At 48.4% G+C, this 13,993-nt stretch overlaps 1 protein-coding gene across 2 annotated transcripts; it reads left to right on the top strand.

Moving 5' to 3' along the window:
• The first annotated feature begins 1,445 nt into the window (after positions 1-1,445).
• On the top strand, positions 1,446-12,536 carry LAMP5 (lysosome associated membrane protein 5). Of its 2 annotated transcripts, none has more exons than XM_031597959.2 (7): positions 1,446-1,559; positions 3,027-3,105; positions 3,325-3,497; positions 3,589-3,720; positions 3,802-3,907; positions 5,216-5,404; positions 11,338-12,536. In XM_031597959.2, exons 1-7 carry the CDS (start codon positions 1,533-1,535, stop codon positions 11,514-11,516), a joined length of 885 nt encoding a protein of 294 aa, XP_031453819.2. In that variant the 5' UTR covers positions 1,446-1,532; the 3' UTR covers positions 11,517-12,536. The 2 variants fall into 2 exon arrangements, with proteins under 2 accessions (XP_031453819.2, XP_031453837.2); XM_031597977.2 differs by lacking the exon at positions 11,338-12,536 and adding an exon at positions 7,345-7,915.
• Positions 12,537-13,993: the final 1,457 nt, after the last annotated feature.

The following is a 13,993-nucleotide window of genomic DNA, read 5'->3' as shown; positions in this document are numbered from 1 at the left end:
ACACAGAATGGCTGCACAGGGAGCAGCTATCCCTGCTGCCTCTGAGCATGGCTGGTCCTCTTTTCAAGTGCTGGAGGGAGCTGGGAGCATTTTTAGAGCATGCTGGTCAAGTTTCAGCATCTCAAAAAAGGCAGTGATTTTTATTATTTCTTAATTCAAAACATCTTCTAAAATACAGCTGGTGAAGGCAGTGCTGCGAGCTAGACTTTAATATTGGTGCCTACTATAATGGTTTCTAGCCAATTTGGAGAATGAAATGACAAACTAAGTACAGAGGAAATGAAATGGTAAAGCACTGAATATTACTGCTGTTCCTAGGCTCAGTTACCAACCTAACTGCATACCTCTGCGCTTTGTTAAAGAATTATCTGGAAACAGAGGACCTGGCTTCAGTCCACTTTCCCATTTCAAATCAAATCAAGTCTCTCTGTCTTAATTCTCTGACAAGTATCACATACGTCCTGGAACTAGCTGTTTTAGGAGGAGAAGAAAAGGCTGTCCACAGCCTCCTTTTGAGTCTGTGCTCGCTGTTCAGCCAGGAACGAAGCATTGATTGAGTCTGAAAGAAAATGTGTTGCTGTGAAACTGCAGAGCTGGGTTAGCCTCTGATCCGGGCTCAGCTCCCAGAGCCATCGCTTATTTCATCCACTGACAATTTAGCATAAAATGCAGACAGTAATTTGAAATTAAGTGATGAATTCCATCAGCTAAGTATTTCGAAATACTGCTTAAGTAGTATTTGATTCAAAAATTATTTGAAGTTTGGCTGCTAATGTAATGAGGTGAGAATTTCTATTGAGATGAAATAGGCTAATCAATTTGAACATTGATACTGAGTTAAAGCAATTTAAAATATCACTCTCCACTGTAGTAATGGATCCCACTTCACTAAAATTACATCTAAGGAAAAGATAGGCTCTCCTTGGCTTGATCTTTTCAGATAAATTTGGTGCAGCTGTGATAGGGAAGGTCACACCACCTTGGCTGCACAGGGTTTTTTCACTCCAGCTAAACTGGGAGCTAGTCATTAACTCACCTGTTCAAATACAGGTGATACAGATGAGTTAACAGCCCCCCGTCATCCCACTTGAATGCAGTCCAAGCGCGCTCTCCAAACCACAAAATAATCCTCATGGGCTGATTTCCTTGCAGACTGCCTGAGGCCAGCACATCCCAGAGCTTCTTGGCTCTTGTTTTTTGCTATGGAAGGCCCCATGAACACTGCCCTGCAGGCTGGAAGTGGGGATGCTGCTGAAGCCGTGGAAGTTTTTGTTCTGGGCTCAGAGCTGTGGGTCAGGCTTGCCCTGCCCCTGGCACAGCTGCTCTCGTTGAACAGCTCCCTGAGTGCCCTCCTGGGTTGAGGGACAGCTGCTCAGCTTCATACAATCATTTGGAGGCTTAAAAGCTACCTCGGGAATATTTAAAACTAAAGCAGGGGTTAGAAAATGGAGGGGAGGCTAGTTAAATGCTGCAGTCTTCAGTGAAAGACCTGAAAAAGCATGGCATTAAGCTCTTAAGAGAAATATAGTCTGATGTGCTCAGAAGATCACCCAGAGAAGGTAAGAGTTTGGGTTTTTTGTTTTGTTTTTTTTCCTCTAAATAATTTCCTACAACTGTTCTGGCTCTGTTAGGAGGGATAGGAATAATTCTTTATCACTAAACAAAACATAGAGAAAATAACAATATTTAGAACGTAGCACATGGGAAAGGAATTCAGTGAAATAGTTACAATCAATCAGTGTGTTTTTTCAACAATTTTTTATTTTTGAAGAGCTGCTTCTCAGTAGGAAAACCCCTCTCAAAATCCCTCTTTGCAGTTGTCCTCAGGCAGAGAAAGGGCAGCTTCCTAGAGCTAGCAGCCTGTTGTTAGAACTCACCTCAGCACACCTCCTTATGCACAGCTTGGGACTGCTTCCTCCAGACTAGTGAATCCGTGTAAGGCCATGCACTCCAAATAGCTGCTGTCCCTTTTGCTTTTTATGGAGGAAAAAAGAACCGGAACCTATTAAGGATCCTTAATAACTGATCGTGAGACTCTTCTGGCTTGTAAGGATTGGGCTGCGCCCTTCTCTTTGTACCTTTTGGTCGAAGGTGGCATCGTACTGATGGGCCATAGCGCTCCCGGTGCGAGGCAGAAAACTCGTATTTCCATGTCGCTTAGCGGTATGGGGAAGGCGAAAGGGGCGGCTGGGAGGGCCGTGCTGCGGGCAGCTTCGCCAGGAGCACCGGTCGCGCAGTCGGCGGGGCTGGGGTAGAAGAGTGAACCGTAGTTGGGAATATGCGGCCTGTCCAGCTCTCGGCGGCCGCGGCACTGTTGCCTGCGTACCTATTGCTCAGTGTCGAAGCGTGCTCGAAATGCCCCTGTGCCTCTAGCCCCAGCACGCCTCCCCGGCGGTGTGGGTGCTGCCGGTGAGCGCTGGCCCGAGATCTCAGATGTGCCCCCGGCCCTCTACAAAAGGGTGCCGGCTTCGCTCCTGACACTGCCGCACAAGAATAGCTGCCCGTTTCGTTCTAAATTAACACGCTAAGCAGCTGCTCGCCTTCGAGGAAATTATTGCCGGTTCGTGAGCAGCCTGAACTAAATAACCCTTCCTCCATCCGCGGAGGACGGCCGCCGTCCCGGTTTAGCTGCTCGCATTCCGCGAGCGGCGGCTCCGGCCGCGTTCAACCCCGCTCCGACCGGCCGTCGGGCAGCCCCCGGCCGCCTGCCCGAGGTCCCCGCTCTCTGCCGGCATCCCCGCGGGGATCCCCGCGAGTCCCTCCGCCGAGCGCCGCCCGGGGGAAGCCCGGCTCCGCTCCCCGCCCCGCACCGCCCCGTCCCTCGGCGTTGGCACCTCCATCACCGCCGGCATCTCTCCTCCTCCCGTCCTCCCCCTCCCCGCACACCCACACACTCTTCCCTATCCCTCCTCCCCGGCACTCCGCATCGGAGCGCTTTAGCAGCCTGTGCGGCTCCTCGGATAGGAGGGGCTGGAGCTTTTTACGAATTGTTTTTCCCTTCTTTGTTTTTTCTTCCTCACCTCCGGAGCGGACCCACTCGGAGCAGCCGCCGCCGAACAGGGAGGATGGCCGCGGGGCGCCTCCCGGGGCTGCTCTTCCTCTTGCGTGAGTACCACGATACCCCCATCGCCCCTCCGTCGCGACCCGGAGCCATGTCGCGATGCGGCCGGTGCTGAAACAGTTCCGGCGCCGCATAGCCCCGGTCCTGCTCCATCGCCAGCGCCCGCTCCGTCGCGACAGGGCAGCCGGGTCGTGCGGGCTGGGTGCGGGCTGCTGGAGGGGCGAAGGGTCGGGGGCCGCCGCTCAGCTCCTCTGTGCCCGCAGACTCCGCGGCTCGTCTGGCTGCCGAGCAAGAAGTTGAAAACCTCTCCGGGCTCTCCCCTAACCCCGAAAAGGATATCTTTGTGGTGCGGGAGAACAGGACGACGTGCCTCATGGCGGAATTCGCCGCCAAGTTCATCGTCCCTTACGACGTGTGGGCCAGCAACTACGTGGATGTGAGTGGGGCCGGGGGAGCGGCTTGGGTGGGCGGCGGGGCTGGGGGGCGGCCGTCGGGTCACCCGTCTGAGCCCCGCTCCCCGTTGGCAGCTGATCACGGAGCAAGCCGACATCCCGCTGTCGCGGGGCGCCGAAATGAAGGGCAAGTGCGGCACCAACGAGTCGGAGCTGGAGATCTCTTGGCTGGAGCGGGCGTACACCCTCAAACTCTTCTTCCTGAAGGTACGGGGCTGTCCCCGCAGGCTCAGGTGCGGGAGGTGAACGGCCGCGTTAAGGGGCCCTGATCAGCCCTGTCCCCCGCAGGAGGGCCACAACACGTCCCGCGGGCCGGAGGCTTTCTGGAGGCTCAGCCGGATCCAGTTCGCCTACGACACCTCCGAGCGCACCTACTTCAAGGATGCTGTCAGCCGTAAGCGCCCGGGGAACGGCGCTGCAAAGCGCATCTGGGGACGGGTAGCGTGGGGGCGGGGGGGGGACGCCCCCGCCCGACAACTCGCGACCGGGTGCCGCTTCTGAACCCCGTATTCATTTTTCCCCTATTTATTTTGTATTTGCGTTTCTAATCGCCGGTTGCGGCGGAAGGGAGAGCCGAGCTGTAGCTCTGCCCGCTGCCTGCGCTGCCCCACAGCCCTCTCGCGGCGTCCGGGAGTGCGGGGACAGCGGCTCCGGCTCTGCCTCCGTCCTGCGGCACTTGGTCCCCGCAGCAGCCTGTGAGGCTACTTTTTAACTCCGTCCTGGTGGCTGTTGAGTAGGGTGGGAAAGCAGCGGTTTCCCCCTGATAGTAATGGAACGGACATCGATGTTCTTAGGGCATCCACACCTGACAGCGGTCGAGTCATCCCTCACTGGGTTTCCTTTCTTTTAGCTTTCGTTTGAGTTTTATCTCACTTCTGTTCGGAGATGAGTCATCTTGCACTAAAAATTAAAATATTGTCCTTCGTGATTTTTTTCTTCAGCAAGATTTTCAAACTCCACTGTACAGTGCATGATGAGTTTATGGCATGAGACTTGCTGGTTGTGGCTGTATTTCCCAGTTCCCAACCCAGTTTACTGATGGTGTCCCCAAAATGTGGTGGTGACAGTGGCTCAGCACCCTCTGCGGATGCAGAATACTTGCTGCCTTTCTGTGCTGCTGGTGGGAACAAAGGGCTGCACAACAGTGGGAGGTGGGAGGCTTCCCTAGTTCCACCTTGCTAAGTTGCCTTCCACTTTCCTTTGTGAAACATGCTTGAAATAATGAGAAACTATTCTCTTGTAATCTATACTTGGGTGAAATAACCACCTTTGTTTTTGGGAAGGATGTTATGGCCTATGTTGCTCTGCAGTAAGACCCTCAAACTGCATTGCTGATTCCACCTGAATTCAGGGTTGAATTGCAGCTGCTGGAATTGCTCTTTCCCAAACATAGGGAGCGTGAGTACAGTCTGAGGCTGTTACCTGCATGGACATCAATACCCACCCTACCTCTGGCTTTATGGACTTCAAGTCCTGTGGAAGTAGTTGTGACCAGGTGGATGCAGTGGGGGTATTGTCCCGATTAGAGGGTGTCATGCAGACTGCATGGTGTGTCCTAGGAGAAATGCTGCTTTGAGAGCACTGGAGCGTTCAGCCACCATGCGGCATACCCAGTGTTTGGTGTATTAGCTTTGTTATAATAAAGTCACGTTGGTCCCTCCAGAGGCAGGGCTTGACCTTGGCTCTTTCTGCTCCTTGGCAGCTGGGAAGCACACAGCCAGCTCCCATCGGCTCTCTGCCTTGGTCACCCCAGCGGGGAAGTCCTATGAGTGCCAGGCACAGCAGACCATCTCCCTCATCTCCAGTGATCACCAGAAGTCTGTGCAGCTCTTGTTGTCTGAAGTCCGCATCCAGCCCTTTGACATCACTGCGGATTTTGTCTTCAGTGAAGGTAAGGCATGGGATGAAGATGTGTCTTGTGTCTCCGTGGCTCTTTATTTCCTTGAGGAATCTGGGTCCCATCTTTATCACAACACTATCTCCTCCTTGGGGTGGGTTGTCAGTGGTTCTTGGGGGACTTCAACTTCCACAAGTTCAGCCCAGCTGTTTGGTCACTGCACAAGCCGTCATTACATGAGCATTAGCTTTCTAAGACCCCATCTAGCTGGGCTGGCAGCCAGTCCACAGATAGCCCCATGGGGTAGAAGGGTCTCCTCAGCATCACCAGAGCTGCTTAGAGGACAGCTTCAGGATCCTGAGCCACAGGAGCCAATCTTCTGTTTGGGAAATGTTTGTGATGTGCATTTCAAGGATGACAGAAGTGTAAAAGGGACTTGGCAAGAAACCTCCAGATGCTGGTGGTCTCTGTGTTCTTGGTTTAGGCAAGAAGTCTCTGCTTCACTGTTTGCTGCTGTGCTAGGTGGGCTGAAGTTCAATGTGTCCCTGTGCACATTTCCTGTGCTAATGGCTTGCAGGGTCTGGGGGAAGGTTGGTGCTTGGGGACGTCTGTGTGAAGAGCAGATGAGGGTGGCAGTAGCTGGATGGATGCAGTGGCTCAGCAAGAGAAAGCTGTAAAGCTTTGGTCTGTCTTGCAGCAACGAGCTGCCTGCCCACCTTGAGATTTACCTTCAGGGATTATAATGGCACGTTTATCCTGAGGAAGATGTGGAGCTCCTTTTCCATAGCTTTCACCTGTGGTTTCCCTCAGGTTGGATGAGCGTGTTCCTCTAAATATTTGTGCTTCAACACCGGGTCCTTTTTTATAATATTGCTTTAGCAAAATATTTAACACCATTGTTTTCATGAGATGCAAGAAAAAATTGTAATAGCCAAATCTTTTAACAGCAGGCTTAGAAGATGGTGTTATTTTCAAGCCCAGCATTGAAATCATAGGCCTCTATTATTTGGCATGTGGGAAATACTGTAGAACGTGTGCCGAGCACCTTGTGACTCACATTTCTTTCCCTGCTGTAGTAAATGCTTGCTATTGTGTGCTCTGGCTCTGGCAGTGCTCCACAGGTCTGAATTACTCATGGTAAGGCCAGTTTTTGATGGAATTGGTTTTATCTGTGAAACAAATATGTGTTTTTTCTATAGAAGTAGCATCATATTTTGCATAGGCTGCAGGGAGAAAAAGGTAGAATTCCATAGTCTGCTATCACTTCTGTTGCATGTGTTCATCCTTTCCCTGTTCCTAGGGATCCAGACTCCCTTCAGTTGGGATTGGCTGGACAGACAAGGTAGGAGGAGAGGGTGTTTAAAATACACAGAATGGGGCTGAAGCTGGGCTGCAGTGTCAGTGCGATACTGCGCTTGGAGTGTGATAGATCGCAGTTACAACATTCAGGCTCTGCATTTATTGCCTAAGGGGATAGCTTCTCTTCTTGTGATAGGCTTTTTTGGTATCACTAAATATTCTATTTCATTATTGTTATTTTTTATTATTGTACGGCTTTGTTTGCTCATTTTATGCAGGCCATGGGGAGACCTCAGCTGATGTTGCAATTTTAAAATGCATGTGGGGAATTCCTCCTTCTGAGCACTGTTTCTGCCTTGGTCAAGCTTTCTTGTTTGTTGCTGTTCCTTTTGTTATTAAATTACCTCTTTTGATGTAATTCCATTGGAGCACCTGGAGTGGATGGCCAGGAATGCTGGACAGTGGTTATCTAAGAGCGGAGCTCCAGCCCCGGCTGCGGCACAGCCCCGCAGTCTGCTGTGTGCTCACCACATGCATGGCAGAACACGATCCTTTGTGGGGTCTGGGAATCACTGCCAATCTGAAATTAGAGTAATTAGCCTTTTACTTTTTGGTTCATTAATTTGCCATTAGGTAAAATTCCTATTAATTATGAACAAGCTACAGAACATTCTAAAATATTTCTTTTTTACCAGAGAATGAGACCTGCTAGAGTGAATCGCCTTACACTGCGAAGTAGTGTTGGGGAATGGGCTCATCGTTCATCCTCGCGTTGTCCTGCCTGGAGGAGATTAAGAAACTTGCAGTGATCAGATTACTTTCATTTTTTTGAATGCCAGAAGTGCTGGGATTATTATTATTAAGACATTGCTTTCAACTAGCACACGGACATATAGATACTCCTTTATCTTTTTCAGTGTAGAAGGTCTTTAATGTCCCTTCCAACCTTGGCTATTCCGTGAAAGCAGCAGAATTTTTCATTTGGAGATTGGGGTTCTTTTTTTAACAGGAAGTGTGTGCATTTCTTCAGCTTAAAAATCAGCAAAAAGAGAGCTAAAGCAAGAGCATGAGAGGAGAACATGTAGAGGGGAGAAGGAGCCACGCCAACTCCTTTGACTTTCATGAAAATCCTCCAAACTGCAGGCACACTGGCATCCAAAGGCAGACAGTGGGTCTTCCTTCTCCTAAGCAGCCCCAAATGTGAGCTGTTTTTTCAGGGCAGCCCCCCTTTGTGAGGCATAGGACCACAGCTAAAAAGCACACTGCTGTGTTTTTGTTTTTTTTTTTTTAAACAAATCATTTACAAAAACTGATCTCAAAAATCCATCTTGCCATGCCAAACATTGCTGGGCTGTTCTTCTGTCTGTTTAACAGCCCTTGCACCAGATCTTGGGCTTGCAGTTGTGACTGCGGAAAAATGCTGTCTGATGGGGTTTTTTTCATTATTTTTTTCCTTGCTGCTGTTTGTTCCTCCAAAGGAGGCTGAAACAAGAAAATGGGCCCGGTGAGTGGTTTTGTAGCCTACTGCTGAAATTGGACGAGCACTCACCATAGAAACCGTGGCGGTACGTGAGCTGCGGTGCCTCGTGCTGCCTGAGGAGTCTCAGCACAAAGGAATGGAGCACACCTGGGTGCGTCCTTTGTCAGCCTCCCGCAGCTCTGTGTGGGGCTATGCGGTGGCCCCGGGGGGGCAGCAAACCTCGTGGCATTGTCCTGACTTAGAGCATAGTGAAAATCCCCAGGGAACATTTGCACCCTGCTGAACTGAGTGTAAACCTCAGCTGTCTGGGAAAATGCTGAGATCTGTGTGACCTGAAGCAAAATCTCAGGGAAAATGAAATGGAAAGGGGCTGTTTTCCTGCAGAAACTATTGATATAATGTGTAGATGTCTGTTCCCAAAGTGACAGTGTTTGATTTGCTGTGCACTGAGCAGTGCCTCTGCCCATGCTGGGGCTGCTCAGGTCAGATGTCTGAGTGTGGGGCTGCCTGTAATTCCTGCACTCTCTTTTCTGTCACACATCTTTTCTGACAGGGTGGGAATAGCACCTGCTGCTGTGTCCTTGCAGGGCTGCAGGCCTCAGCATCTGCATTGCCTTATCTTGTAGGGATGAAAGTGCAATACTGATGTTGAAGGATAGAGTTATAGATGTGAAAAGATGTATTATAATATGAATGCAGTGTTCATATGGTATTAAAGTACGGAATTCATCCACTGTGCCTGCAGTAGCCTGCAAGTTGTAGTGCTGAGCAGATGGTGCTGTGCTTAGTGCTTTGGGCACCTCCCTGCTGGGCTCCCCACAGCCCAGCCCCACTTCCCTGTGCTCTGAGAGCAGAGGTGTCAGTGAGCAGCTCCAGGGGGACAGAGTGGATGTGTCTGGGCGAGAGTAGAGGCATGGCTGCCTGCAATACCTGGCTGGGGGGCAGCATGTTATGGGATGTGCTGCTAGAGAGCACTAGCTTTGCCTTGGTGTTTTTGTTTTTGTTTTTTTTTTTTCCTGTTGACATATTTTTATTTTCTGATAATCCTCTTTTAAAAAGCATCATGAAAAATAGCTATCTTCTGTGGCTGCTCGCAAGAACTGACACCTTTGTGAGTTGTGACTCAGAGACTTAAATACAGCCTGTGGACGTGAGTTTTGGCCGTGTCTTCTGACGAATGTTGTGCTTTGTACCCAGTTTGCTTTGGCAGAAGATGGAAATGCAGGTGCAGGAGAGTTGGGTTAGTCCTGGAGCTTTTGGCTTGGGCTCTTGATCTGCCCACAGACCTTCACATTGGCCCCTTTCTTCTGAAAATCCAGCACTGCTCCTGTGTAAGGAAACACGTGTGGGCAAACCTGCTGTGTTTGAGCACAGGTGGATGTCCTCAGCTGGGATTACAGCAGACTTGTTGCAGTGTTCTGTAGTATTCAAGCTGAGTGCTTTCCCAGCTGCTTCTTTGTGCCTATGCACAGTTATGGTCAGATCTGACCATGGCTGTTCCTGCAGTTGGCACCAGGCAGCTGCTGTGGCTCTGCTCAGTATTGTGAGCCCAGTTAGGCCTCAGCATCCTGAACTGGGGGGAATTTCACAGAGCTCTGGGAACCTGATTTGGTTTTCTGTCTTTTCTGTTTTGTTTTGTTCTCCTTTCTTTCTACTACAAACAAAACCCCTGCATTGCAGCAACTGCTGAACCGCCTGTAATAGTCCCAGTGATTAATTGCTCCTCTGATGGAACAGTGAGCAACTGGAACTGAAAGAATACTTCCTTGTCAGACTACATCTCACTTTTGCTTTTTTGTTTCACTTCATTTTTGGCTTGAAATGTCCCCAAACACATTGCAGGGATGTGGGCTCTGCTCTGGGAAGCAGCGTGTCTCCAGAGGTGCCGGCAGCACTAGAGATACACATATGTCCCTGCTGTCCCCTCCTGCCTGTGCTGAAAGGTGTCATGGTTTTTCCTGCTTCTAGCAGTAGGTATTTTGAAAGAGTAGGTTGCAGGGTTTGCTATTCCAGATGTCTGCATCTTGCTGCATTGCATCAACTGCTAGGGGAACCCATCTGGTGTCTCCTGATGGGAGGACTTTGTGGTGCCCGTTTTTTAGTATGTCTGACATAACTTCTTTTTTTCTGCTGCTTTTTTAGAAACTTACTGCTACTTCAGTTGTTTACAGCAGAATTCTGGCACTGTGAATAAGACAAGCCAGGGACTGGAGCACTGTCCCTGCTGTACTGATAGATTTATTTTTAAGGGCCAGCATTCTTGTTTTGGTATGGCAGCCCCACCTTGACACCACCAGCTCTGCCTGAGCATCAGCATGGACAAACGAGATTTTAAGGAAGTAAATCATGAACCTATTTCCTGTACTAGGCTGTGGCAGCATAAGGGAGCTGAATTAAAAAGGATACTGTTTTCCACTTTTGGTGACTTTGCATTTGCAAGCTAAATAGAGAAGTGTTTTCCTATCATAGCAGTGATTATTTTCTAGGGGTTTATTGAATGATGGTGAGGATTTGCAGGGTAGGGGGAAAACCAGAAGGGAGGCTCATGGTGCTTCTTTTCATCCTTTTCTGTATTTCCCAAACAAGATGGGCTGCTGTGATGCTGCTTGTCCACAAGCACAGTGCTTTGCCAGCACTGGGACGCTGCCTTCAGGCAGCTCGCAGGGAGGGGGAAGGGGCTGGTGGGTCTGTCAGCCCACAGGCAGAGGGGAAAAACCCTTCTAGTATAAGCAGGGTCAGACTGATGCAAGTTTAAGGCATGCTGATGTCAAGGTCTTGCGATTATCACCTTCACAGTCTCTAAATAAACAGAACAGGGTCAGGAAGCTTGCTCTTTTGCTGTCCTGCTCCCAGTGCTGGTGCTGTATTGGTATTGCAGAGCTTTGAAGAGTAGTTTATGGGTCTGAAAGCACTTTACTCCACTGTGTCAGCTGGCATGGTAGAAGACGCTTCCTCTCCCTCCAAACCTGCGCTGTTTGTGATTTCAGTTTCCTCCAAAGCAATTGATTTTCTCCTCAGGACTCTGATGACTGCTGCTGTCTCTCTTTGTTGGTGTAGCTATTTTTGCTATGCAGGGATCCTGGCGTGCGGCTGACTTGTACAGGACAGCTTCTCTGGGGATATCAGTTTAGTACAGCAGCAGGAGTTAACATTTGCCATGTCTCACTCACTTCTCTCTTTATCTCCTTTTCATTTTTTTCCCCTGCAGAACACAAGTGCCCGGTTGACCAGAGGGAGCAGTTAGAAGAAACCCTGCCTCTGATTTTGGGCCTAATACTGGGGCTGGTTATTGTGATAACCCTCTGTGTTTACCACATCCACCATAAGCTCACAGCCAACCAAGTGCAAATTCCTCGTGACAGATCTCAGTACAAACACATGGGATAAGCGACAGGACCCAGCAGCACGAATATTCATCAGGTAGAAAAAGCAAAAGCAATTTTTTTTTTCTATGGGAGAGAAAAGGTTATGCGGGAGGAAGAGATGGTATTCACAACACCCAACTGCAGGTATTTTGTGAAGCATGAGGTTAGGCCTTCCATATAGTGAGTGCACAGACTCAGCTGTCTCTCTAAGACAACTAAGCATGTCTGATTTCAGGAGTCTGTCTGGGGCAGTAGGTGCTATGAATACCTTCTTCATCAGCTGGACCCAACACCTGCAGACACGTACTTCACATGTTGAAGTCTACCATGGGGCAAGTAGTTTTGTTTCTTCCTTTTTTCTTTTGCTTTATTCCTCAAGGGATTCTTACCTCCCCATTGCAGTGCTCTCGGCATGTGTTTAGCCTCTGTGTTTGTGTATTTCCAGAGAGCAGGACTGGGGGGACAGGGCCATTGCATGGACTTCATTATGGTCCTCTGAGAAAGAGGCTCAAATCACATTGCTGGCATTTGCACTCATGTTAAGGAAAGCACAAAAAGGTATGGGGGTGTCAGGAAAAATTCAGGCCAGCTCCTCAAGCTGCTGTAAACTGGAGTACTGCAGTAAGGCACATGCAGCCAGCTGAGGAACTGGCCCCATGCCTGAAGGGGAGTGAAGAAAGTTTGTTTTTGCTTCCTGAGCCACATCTGAATTAACACACACACACACACACAAAAAAAAATACAAAAAAAAGTATTGATACACGAACTGTAAAGTGCCATGCTACTGCAAGTCAAATGAGAAATGCTTCTGGCTGGACATCCTGCACGTATTGTGATTGTTGAGATGTTACATTGCTACCTGCAACTGATACCTTCACAGTGAGACAGAAACAAATGAAAAAGAAAACAGAAATATTCCTGTTACTATGCAGATTATTCAGGTATAATCTAATATAACAGAAAAAATGTAAGGAAACCCTTGGAATCTAACCTTAAATGTAGGCCATTTTTAAATGTATTAAAAACATGTACATATATCGTACTTGATTTCCGTTGTTATTTTGAAATGCTCTATAACTTTTTCCCAGATCTGTGGTATCTAAGGGGGCAGGTGTGACAACAGGCAGTCAGATGGGATGCTATTCAAGATAGACTGTGGTTCTAGAAGTTTTTTAATACAGATGGATTGGTGATATATTCTGTGGTTGCTTATGTTCTGTCGCTTGTTGGCCATTTCCAGTGTTCTGATCTTAGTCACTTCTTTCTTATGTGTGTTGTGGGTGATGGCATGTTTCATTTGGTACCACCCAGTACCCACTGAAACCTTTGTCTTCCCTTGGCTCCTCAGGCCTTGTCATAGCTGAGGGAATGGAAATAACACCTTGTTCTGCTTCGAGTAACTTGATCTAAATCAGCAACTCTCTCTTCAGCTTAAAATAGAATAATGAGCTAAGGAAAGTAGTAATTTCAGTGTTGAAACTGTTACTTGGATTTAGATGTATTTACAGCAAAAGTATGCTTGTGTTGGTTTTTCAGCCACACAGCAATAGTAAAATTAAAGCACTGCTATGCTACAGTGGACGAGCGGCTGTCAGTCTGCACCAGCTGGTACCTGCTTGGCACTATCACTGTCTGTAACGCCAAAGGGCTGGCTGGTGAGGCACAAACCAGGGCTTGGGCAGTGCAGGAGCTGCTGGCTTTTCACTGTGTGATGCCAACGTGGCTGACTTAAGGTCTGACATAGAAGAATGAAGATTTGGGTAAGCCCATCCATGCTTGCTTAAAATCTCTACAGAGAACTCTGCATCTTTCAGTTCAAACCATATTTTTGCTAAGTTACTGAACTTTCCATCAATTGATGATTTTCCAAGCTTCATTTTTGAAATTTTTTAGGAAGTTCAAAAAGCTGTCTGCAATAACTTGAGGATGGCAGTGCTTCCATTGTGATCTCATTTAAATTGAAATGTAAAAAATTTAAATATGTGTTTAGCTTTTAGTCATAGATGGCTTATCACGAGTTAGCTCCAAACCAAACACTTTGCTTTATGGTTGTTTATGAACACAGGGTAGAACGTGGATAAATACAAGGAACTCATCAACCTACTAAGCTCTGTAAGGACCTGTAGTAATTAAGTACTTACTGAAACAGCTGTTAAGGACTTCCAAAGTACTTATGAATAGAACTTTAATTATAATTTTTGATGTATTTCTGAGGAAGGGAGTTACGCTGCCAATAAATACCCTGGCCTCTGCTCCAAGTATTTGTGAATGGCTTTAGAAGGGGTGAGCTGAGGAATGGATGTTCCTGCCAAATGCTGCCAGCACCAATGTGCTGAGCAATGAGAGGCTTTTTTGTGCATTTTATAAAGACTCTGTGTCTGTGCGTGTGCACACGTGTCTGTGTTTTGGGCACAGGGTGAGCTCCAGGTGGCTGAATCTTAGTACCTTGCTTCCAAGGACTATACCCCTCACATTTCTCTAACTACATCACTTGCTTCA

The sequence above is a fragment of the Phasianus colchicus genome, chromosome 2 (genome assembly GCF_987193195.1).
Source record: "Phasianus colchicus chromosome 2, bPhaCol1.hap1.1, whole genome shotgun sequence".
Taxonomy (NCBI): Eukaryota; Metazoa; Chordata; class Aves; order Galliformes; family Phasianidae; genus Phasianus; species Phasianus colchicus.
This window is presented reverse-complemented; position numbering and strand designations above follow the sequence as displayed.